The sequence below is a fragment of the Entamoeba nuttalli genome (genome assembly GCF_000257125.1).
Source record: "Entamoeba nuttalli P19 unplaced genomic scaffold asmbl_2155, whole genome shotgun sequence".
Classification (NCBI taxonomy): domain Eukaryota; phylum Evosea; order Mastigamoebida; family Endamoebidae; genus Entamoeba; species Entamoeba nuttalli.
In genome coordinates this window covers 1-10,551 of record NW_008575112.1, presented here as the reverse complement: position 1 = coordinate 10,551, position 10,551 = coordinate 1, and the positions used below count along the sequence as shown (strand labels likewise).

The 10,551-nt window shown below is 25.3% G+C and overlaps 4 protein-coding genes across 4 annotated transcripts; 3 read left to right on the top strand and 1 right to left on the bottom strand.

Moving 5' to 3' along the window:
- Positions 1 to 1,383: 1,383 nt before the first annotated feature.
- Positions 1,384 to 2,052, top strand: ENU1_011860 (hypothetical protein; the record flags this gene model as incomplete). Its single annotated transcript, XM_008856708.1, has 1 exon — positions 1,384 to 2,052. One exon carries the CDS (start codon positions 1,384 to 1,386, stop codon positions 2,050 to 2,052), a length of 669 nt encoding a protein of 222 aa, XP_008854930.1.
- Positions 2,053 to 2,957: 905 nt separating this feature from the next.
- ENU1_011850 (hypothetical protein) lies at positions 2,958 to 5,730 on the top strand (the record flags this gene model as incomplete). The annotated part of the gene is made up of 1 exon (XM_008856707.1): positions 2,958 to 5,730. Exon 1 carries the CDS (start codon positions 4,090 to 4,092, stop codon positions 5,728 to 5,730), a length of 1,641 nt encoding a protein of 546 aa, XP_008854929.1. The 5' UTR covers positions 2,958 to 4,089.
- Positions 5,731 to 5,874: 144 nt separating this feature from the next.
- On the top strand, positions 5,875 to 7,893 carry ENU1_011840 (zinc finger, C3HC4 type (RING finger) domain containing protein; the record flags this gene model as incomplete). Its single annotated transcript, XM_008856706.1, has 1 exon — positions 5,875 to 7,893. The coding sequence occupies one exon, from the start codon at positions 5,875 to 5,877 to the stop codon at positions 7,891 to 7,893; it is 2,019 nt and encodes a 672-aa protein (XP_008854928.1).
- Positions 7,894 to 7,979: 86 nt separating this feature from the next.
- ENU1_011830 (hypothetical protein) lies at positions 7,980 to 9,590 on the bottom strand (the record flags this gene model as incomplete). Its single annotated transcript, XM_008856705.1, has 1 exon — positions 7,980 to 9,590. The coding sequence occupies one exon, from the start codon at positions 9,588 to 9,590 to the stop codon at positions 7,980 to 7,982; it is 1,611 nt and encodes a 536-aa protein (XP_008854927.1).
- Between the last annotated feature and the right edge of the window lie 961 nt (positions 9,591 to 10,551).

Sequence of the window (10,551 nt, the reverse complement as noted above, 5' to 3'; positions counted from 1 at the left end):
ATTTAAATATTCTACTTCTTCTTTTGTTTAAATAATATATAATATAAATAAAATGAAAATAATCTATTTATTTTATAAATAATGACTATTAATTAATTAATTAATCCTGTTTTAATTTTCTTTATTTTGTAAGATTAATTTCATAATATTTATATCTTATTCGAATGAATATCTTTTGTTGTAATATAAAGATATTCCATATTAACATTACTATTCTTTATTTTATTTTCAGCTCAATTTCTTTTATTTACTAATTCATTACTTAATTATTTATTTTCATCATTTATAAAACATCATTTGAATATCCCAATCACATTTTATTATCTCTTATTTTTTTTCTAAACTTTATTTTTAAATACATATTTTCTACTTCATTGTTGTTATATTATATTTATACTATATCAATCATTAATTCAATCATACTTTTTTTTGAAATTTTTTATTATTTATACTTTATTCGATATTCTTTAATGTTATTCTATGTTTATTTTATTTATAATGTCATATTAATTTATATTTTATTTGTTGTTTGATACTCATTACATCATGTTAATTTCTTCTTTAGTTGTTTAATATTAATTGGTTTTATTTTATACTTTTACATACTTATAAATCATTAAAATTTCTTTTATTGTGATTATTCATAATTTATACAAAATTATTCCTTTGTATCTTAAATCTTTTAATACATTTTATTCCCATTATTATTTCTTCCATTTATTTACTTTAACAACCTCATTTATTTTAATTTTAATCCCCGTAATTTATATAACCTTTTACATTATTTTGAATCTATATATTTATCATTTAATTTGTATTTTTCTTTTATTCTATTCTTACAACTTATATATCTATTTTTATATTCCTTTTTCTTTTTGAATTGATTATGTCTCCTATCTCATCTACTGTTTCTTCTATATATTACTTCATTATTCTCATCATTTCACTTTTACTTTTTATAACATTCTTTCCTTTTATATTTTTATTTCTTCTTTAAAACTTATCGTCTTTACCTTTCTTATCTTGATATTTATTTAACTTCTTTTATCTATCTTATTCTTTATTTATAACTTCTTCTTTTTTCTCTCTTTCTCTCCCTCATTTCTTCACTTCATAATATTCAATCATATCTTCTTTCTTTATTTACCTTCATTATTTCTATTCACCATTATCATCCCCCACATTTTATTTCATTTTCTTCATTCCCCTTTCTTATTTAATACCCTTCTTTTTTTTATTCATTATCTCTTCTTTTTTTTTATTCTTTTTCTTTTTTTATTGACAAAATACGAATTTCAATCTTTTATAAAAATTAAAATTATTAAAAATCATAAAAGAACTTAAAATGAAACTATTAATTAACTATATTATTAAAACAAAAAGATGATTGTTTTTATGTTATTTACGGTTTTGGTAAGTTCTCAAGACTCTAACCAACAATATAGACAAACAGCTGTGCAACCAACTGGCATTCATCCAACAACAACTGAAGCAATGCAATATAGGAAAATGATGGAAAAACAAGATGCTGACCAAATAACAAGTTATTTGCAACAAAGAACACAAGAGATGGCTGATAGTTTTCAAAGAAATATGAAAAATAAAGGAGAAATGGAAATGAGTAAATTAAAAATAAATAATATGAAAGAACAAGATAATTACAGAAGAAAATTTGTTCAGTTTATTAAGAAAGATCCATATTCACGTTACGTAAAAGAATTAACAGACACTGAAAAAGAAGACTTACAAAATTTCCGTACATTTATGGCTGCTGCTGATAAACCATTTAATATTAAAAGTTTTTATGGCATGATGAAAAGGAAAGAAAATAGTGATTTATATTCCAACGTTGGATTAAAAATGAATGGAATTGATGGAGTGTTTAATGGAGGAAAAGATTGGTATAAAAAAAGAATGCAATGGTTAGCTAAAGTTGGTCCAGGATTGGATGAAGAGTCGAGTGGATATTTAAATAAGAAATTCTTTAGTAGACATTCTTCTGAAGACCCTAAGAGTTATATTGGAAAAAATGCACCAATTCAGTTTGCATAATTAGTTTAATAATACATGATTTTTATTTATTAACATTCTTTTTAAATTTAAAGAAAGATTAAACTGGTTATTAATTAAAGACAAAAAAGATTCAATCCAATCAAGATTTAATTAATGATATAATAACCAATTCAGATGAACCACTTACTCAGTTTGCCAATTCCAGATTTTCAAAAATATATCAGAAAAGAAATTTATTAGTGGTGTAAATATTGACTGTAATAAACTTTGTCTTTGTTCAATGGTGACTTGGTCATCTGAAGATGGATTTATTGGTTCATATGAAGGTGATACTTTGCAAATAACGTATTTATTTCCATTTGACGAGATGAATCGGTTTTTAGCAAAGTTATCAGCACTCTCTTTTTTTTGGAAATCTACTCGAACACCTTTATTATTCCAATTAGTTATAGCTACAACATTACCATATTGAAGTAGTGTAGCATAAATTTGATTAATTTCATATAATCGTGCAGATATAATAATTACACAATTTTCATATGAGCAATTAAAATTATTTCGAGGTTCTTGTGTTCTTCGATTAGGTAAAAATGGTTCTAAAGAAGCAAATGAACGAGTTCTTCTAAGTTGGCTTTGTCTTAATCCATTAGAAAAAACTGATTGACGAGGGAATTGCACTGGTTTTGAGTTGTTGTAATAAAAACAAAAAATGATAGAAACAAGAACAAACTGATTTGATTCTTTGGTTTGGTAGTTCGAGAAAATTAAAAAAAAATAATGAAAAAACTAATAAAAATAGTTAAAAAGTTCTTTTTTAAAAAAAATGATGCAATTAAAAAATTCAACGAATAAAAAAAAACAAAAAAAAGAAATTAAAGTTTTTGGATATGGTACAGCTCAATATAATACTATTCTTGATTTCTGTTTGTTTAGCACAAACAAATATGATCATTGACATTGGAGGTGAAAAGACAAAATTGGGTATTTATGGTGAGGTAAGAAATAATTTTCGTGTTATTGAATCAAAACAAGGTAAACAAGAAATCCCTTCTGTCATTGCATTAAATGACCAAGGTGATATTCAATTTGGTGAAAATGGTGAAAGAGTTATGGGAAATAAAGGATATGTATCAATTAAATATCCAATGCTTATTAATTCTATTACACAAAAATTAAATGAACAACATAAATCAAAGAGATTTGAATGGATATTTAGAGATGGAGATGGGTTAAGTGTATTAGAAGATGATCCATTAAAAATAAAAATTGGAGGAATTACTGCGTCATATGGATTTCTTATATCAGCTTATATTGATGAATTAATTGATCATATAGATATTAAAGAAGGAAATATCAAAACTGATTATCCATCTGTCTTTAGCATTCCAAGTTTTTTCAACAATAAACAACTTGACATATTATATAATAGTATGACTGCACTTACAACTGAAATAGATGACCAACAAGATGCTGTTGTTGGTGATGATATACCAAAAGAAGATGTGAAAGATATTGATGGAGAAATTCAAGAATTACAAAATGAAGTGTCTCAATTAGATGATGATAAATTTATTCAACGAAAGAAAGAAACAAAAAAGAAAAATACAGTAAAGACAAGTAAAAAGAAGAATAAAAAAAGAGTTAAAGGTTTAAAAAAATCAAAAGCAGATAATCAAGAAGAAGAATTCCAATTAGAAGATAACGAAGAAGAATTTCCAATTAGAAGATAACGAAGAAGAATTTCAATTAAAAGATGATATTAATACTTTAAAGGAGGATGAATTAAAAGAAGATATAGATAATAATTTTGAACCGGTTGAAAATAAATTAATTAAAAAATTGAAAGAAACAACACTCTTTGTTTCCAATCATGTTATTCATGCACTTGCATACTACTCTACTGAAAATAATGAAATTATTAATCCAACAAATAAACCTATTATTGTCATTGAATTTGGTGCTTCATATTGTCGTGCAACTAAATTTATTATTAAAGGAAAGAAAACAATTAAACTTCTTCAACATGAAGTTGATTTTAATATTAATACTCGTAAATTAAATCATAATGTATTTTTAATGGTATTAAAGAAATTTGTTAATACAGAAGAAGTAGTTAATAAAATTAAAAGTATGGCACCACACCAACTTGCAGAATTATGGAAAGATATTGATGAAATGAGAATTAAATTATCTGCTAATGAACAACTAATTACTGAATTTATGAACCAAAAAATTATTCTTGAACAAAATGAATTTAACCTACTTTTAAGAGAAGAAATGCATGAATTAACTCAAATGTTACTTTCTATGAAAAGTAAAGATCAAGATGATCTTGTTTATCTTACAGGTGGGTTAAGTTATACTCCAATATTAAAAGAAAAAGTGAAAGATATATTTGGTCCTTATTCTTCGAAGATTGGTAGCAAACAAATGTTAGAAGGAATGAAATTGTTTGGTATGATGCATCCTATTAATGGTGCAATAACATCTGCAAGTAATTTACCTTATATAGAAGACATTTTACCATTTGGATTATATATTAAAATTGATGATCAAAAAATTGAATTATTCAAAAAAAATCATCAATTTGAAGATGGAAATGAAGAAAATATTGATATTGACCCCAAAGGTGCTAAATATATTGAATTATGTACATACCCAGTTAGTGAGAATGAATATGACTCTGATAATTGTTTTGATATGTATGAAGTTGAAGGTAAAATACATATAAAAGTAGTTTCGTTGAGTGAAGGTTTTATTGAAAGTATTGCTTCTAGTGATGGAATTAAACGAGTAAATAAAGAGAGAGAAGATTTAATTTCATTAATAAGAAAAAGAAGAACAAACAATGAAATAGTACAAAAACAAATTATGAAAAAGGTAGAATATCAAACTTTGCTGATGACATATCGTGACAATAAAGCATGTAAAAAAGATAAAGCATTTATGGAATTTATTTATTCAGAATTAGATTTACTTGATGATGAAAAATTATATCCTCTAGATGAAATTGAAACCAAAATAAAAGAGGCACAACGTTTATATGAAGAACTCCTTCATGGAAATCCAAATAAAGAAACAATAGACCAAGACTTAAAAGAAGATGAAGAAGAAGAAAATAAAAAAAAAGAAAAATTGTTAAATAATGAACTAAAATCAGATAAAGAAGAGTTGAATCAAAAAATCATTGAAAATAACGAAGAAAAAGACAATGATAATGAAATTGAAGAAAGACAAGAAAAAGATAATAATAAGAGAAAAAGACCAAATGAAGAAGAAAAAGAAAGAATTAGAAAAATAAAAGAAGAATGGAAAAAACATTTAAATGAAAAGGATAATATAAAACAACAACAACAAAATCCAGAGAAACATGAAGAAGAAAAATTATTAATTACAGCTAAAGATGTCACAAATAATCTCAAAGATAAATTACACAAAAAAGGTATTCAAGATAATACATTAAATGATTTAATTAATAAAATTGAGAAAAAAATAAATGATAAAACATTGACTAACAATGAATTCTTAGAGTATTTTGAGAATATAAAAAAACAACTTATGATAGATTCTACTAAACAATCAGTATTATCAAATTATTTTATAAATCCAATAGTTATTTTATTATGTTGTTTCTTGATTGGAACAATTATTATTTTCTTTATTAAGTCAAGGAGAAAACAAAATGAAGTTGAATTAGAAGATATCAGAGAACGATGAAATAGTACATTAGAAAAACATAAATTAATTCAATTATAAAAAAACAAAAAGGGTTCATTTATTTTTTTCTTTTTGTTATTTAAAGAAACAGAAAAAAATAAAGAACTTAATTTAAAAACATTGAATTATCATTTATTTAATAGAATGAGCAAAAGAGAAGAAAGAATTGTATGTTGTATTTGTAATGTTGGTTTTGGTATTCCTGAATTTCCAAAGTTATTACCATGTATGCATATGATTTGTAGAGATTGTTTATTTCAAGTTATAATGGCACAAACATCAAGACACGACTATTCTGATAGTGAAAGTGAAATATATTGTGGAATGTGTCAAAAGTATGTTCATATACCATATTGTGATTTAGATGATTTACCTACAGTATTCAAACTAATTCAAAATAAAGCTGAACAAACTATTTGTTGTGAAGAAGAGTGTTATACAAAAGGGTTTTCATATTGTTATGAATGTAATGTTATTTATTGTGAAAGTCATATAGAACAACATATTAAAGCAAATCCAACACATAAATTTGAAGTGTTTAATGAAGGAAAATATTGTTTAAAACATCATTTAATTAAAACATATTATTGTTATACGTGTAATGAGATATTGTGTCCAGAATGTTATATGTTAGACCATTCAGGTGATGATGTAGGTAAATATTTGGATCATTTATCAAAATTTTATACTCATGATCAATTTAATATTAATAAAAGAGTATATACCCTTTCTCAAATTGTTCGTCGTGCAACAGAAATTTATGACTCATTCTACTTTAGTCAACAACCAATGGTTGATGCTCAATTAACTACTTCTTCTACTCAAATAAAACAATTAATTTCTCAAAAACTAAATGAATTAAAAAAAGGAGGAAAGCCATTAACAAATGTTAGTAAGATAGTTAATGAATTAGCAAACGAATTTAGAATTAAATCTCCTATTTGTCCTTCATTCTCTACGATTAAAACAACAACAAATTTAATTCCTTTAAAAGGAACTATTGATATTGACCTTTATTTCTATGATGTTTATGAAAAACCAACATTAACAAGTGACATTGCTCTTACACTTGTACCCATTTTACATATTTTACCAGGTTCTACTGATTATTTAAAAGAAATAAACCATGACCTTGCTGATGAAATCGCAGAAAATGGAGGAGAAGCTTCTGCTTTTATTAAAGAAGTAGGAAAAGGAAGAATTAGGATAACAATAAAAGGAGAGTCTAAAGGTGATGTTTGTTTAAGAGTGTATGTACATAAAGTAGAGATAGGTGCTAGTCCATTAACATTTCATGTAATTGAAGTACCAAAGAAAGTGTGTTGTTCAAATAAAGATAGAAATGTGTGTTGTATTAGTTCTATGTGTACATTACAATCAGGTGCATATGTCATATCAGATCGCAACAATCATAATATTAAAATCTTTGATGGAAATAATATTGCTGTTGCTGGTGGATTTGGAAAGAATAATGGACAATTTAAACTTCCTATTGGAGTTACTTCTTGTGTAGTTGATGGAAAAGAAATTATTGCAGTAACAGACACATTAAATTATAATGTACAACTTTTTAATAGTGTAGGAAATCATATTAAAACACTTGGACGGAGTGGACCATTATTAAATGGATGTTTACTTAAACCATCTGCTGTAGCAATAAGTAATAATAAACAAACTGTTTATGTTGCTGATTCCAAATATGATATAGTTCAAGGATTTCCAATTAATGGACAACCAAAAATTATTGTACAAAAAAAGAATATTGGAGAATTTCATATTGTTGATCTTGATATTATTGAAACAGAATCTAAAACAGAACTTGTTATTCTTGATTCATTAAATCATAGACTAATTTTATTTAATGTAGACGATGAAACATATAAAGTAAAAGGTAAGTATGATGATTGTGATAGAAGAGGTCATTTCTTCTTTCCAATAAGTGTTGCAGTTAATCATAAAAAAAATGATATTTATGTATTAGATAGTGATAATAGAATTCAACAATTTAATTACGATTTGTCTTTTATAGGAATGTTTAAATACCCTTCTGAACCAATCAAAAAAATTTATTACAGTTCTTCCTTAAATAAAATGTTACTTTGTTATGGGACAGATTATTTACAAGAAATACCATTAGAAACCATTAATTTTTATTTGAATTAATTGTAACTGTTTAACTTATTAAAATACTTGACCCGTTCTTTTTTTAAGAAATACATTATAAGATAAAAATGAATTTAACTTAGGCTTTATTTACTCCATTGAATAGCGACAATATAAGATGGTTTAAATGACTTAGACTCACATATAGGAAATCCACAACATCCATACGCTTTATCAAATGAATCAAAAAACTTTCCTTCTTTTCTTTTTAATACAAAGAAATAAGCACAATTAAAAATGTGGTCTTTACTCTTCTCATTATAAATACCTATAGTGTCTCGATTACTTCCTTGGAGAAGAAACTTACGTCTTTCTCCTTTACTATTACTTAAACTAAAAATAAAATGCGAAGGATCATCTTCTAAGAAAATACAATCTTTATCTTTCTTTGCTGGATTTCCTGGTGGTTGTGGTATCATTTTACCTGAAAAAGTACCAAATATTTCATTCTTCTTATTACCAATTATTACCATAACATTAGCCAATCCAACTATTGACTGATTAAATTCTTTCAAATCAAAACGTTCAAAACTATTAGTAAAATAAAGAACTCTAGGTGTAACAAAGTTACACCAATTTGACATTGTTCTATAATATTTTCCTATATTTTCACAAACATTTAATTGAGAAATATAGTCTTCAATATCTTTTTGTGTTACTTCTATGAAATCCCCACTTGATTTAGACAATGGTAATGAGCTAGTACAACACGATTCTTTTGATGAGGTATTAAGTGATTGGATTGAGGTAGAGTGGGTTGTTGCAATAGAAATAGAATTACCTCGAACTTTTTTTGGAGAGTCTTCTAATCCGCAAAGAGGAGAAGAAGATCTACTTATACGTTTTATTTCTTCAATATCATTACGTAATCCTTTTAAATTTTCTATTTCAGTTTTAAGTGAATTTTGAGCAGTTTTTAGTGAAATTATTTCTTTGTCTTTCTTTTGTAATTCTTTTTCTATTTGTTGATTAAATTCATCAATTACTTTTTTCTCTAACATTTCTGAATTAGGTCTTCCTCTTGCCTCACTCGTAACTTGGTTAATTTTATTAATTGACCCTTTCATTAACTCATTATTTGCTTCAATTTGTTGTTTCATTAATTTAATAGTCTCTCGCAACTCAGCATTATCATTCTTGATTTTTTTAACTTCTCCCATATCTACAGAAATTTCACCAACAGAAGAACCTGATGAAATTCCATTAACTTTACTCTGTAACTCTAATATACTTCCTTTATTATCAGTAATTTTTTTATTTAAAGCAATTATTGTTTGTCTCAAAACCGGAATAACTGTGGTATTAATTTTTTCAATAGTTGAGATTAACTGATTAATAGTGGACTCATGAATCGTATAGTTGTCCTGAAGCGTTAAAAGAATGTGTTTTTGTCCTTCAATCTTTTTTAATAAAACCTCGTTTCCAATATTATCTCCATCATTTATAACCTCTTTAACTTTTTCACTTATTTTACGAACAATTAATTCTATTTTATCTATTCTGTCATTAAAGTCTTTGTTTTTATTTAAGTCGTTAACTCCTCCCTCAAGAATTTTATATGACTGATTTAGTGCATCAACTTTTTCTCCAACACTAGTTAAAAGACTTTCTTGTTGTTCAATTTTGACTTCATTATCTTTTACTTTTTGCTGCAATAAACGAAGAATTTTTTCAATTTTATTGATCCTTTCTTCCATCAAATAATACTTGATAGTTCTTATATTTTCATTTGAAAATTTCCCTTTTTAGTCATTGGTTTATTAATAAGTTTATTTATTATCTTTTCAATAACATAAGACTCGAAGTGGCACATCAGAACCACTACTAAACCCTAAAATATTTCCATGTACTAAATCATCAATTATTGTCTGACCATGACGTTATCTTCGGTGAGACAATACCTATTCAAAGTCAATTGACTATTATTTATTAATATTGTCAACGATTATTAAAGAGGCATTTATTGTGATGGTAGTATTTATTACAACATGTAAGTATATTTGATAGTAATAATTTTGAATTGAACATGGGTAAATGGTATCAAGGAAAAATAGATTGTTAAATGAGTATTGACGATAGACGAGCCATGGACAAACTGTTATTGATATATCCATCATAAAATAACACTATAAACAATAAAGAGTTTTAACACTCATTCAATTCAAAATAAAAATTAAATAGCAACTTAAATGAAGAATATATAAGTTGGTGAAATTTGAAAAGACTTTAATTCAATAGAAATATAATGCGTTGAAGAAACTGAGTCGCTCATCCCTCAACACAACGAAATACTAATTATTATGTAAATCATAGTTGATTTCTTTTTTTATTATCATTTCAATAACATATTTTCGATTCTATGACAAAGTTATTAAAAAATTGTTATCTAAAAGTTATATAAAGTTTTGGAAAGAAGAAAAAAGAACGTAAAATATATAGTTCCCTATTTAAAAACAAATATTCAACTTAAAAATCATATTTTTGTTAAGCTAAATGCGTGCTCTTTTATTTGTTTTATTTAGTTTATTCTTAGCTGCTTATGCTGAAGAAAACTTCGATTTAGACAACAACGTTGAAGTCGAAGAAGAATATGAATTAGAAAACAACTACAACAATGAATTAGAAGATGACGACGATGAATATGAATTAGAAGACGAA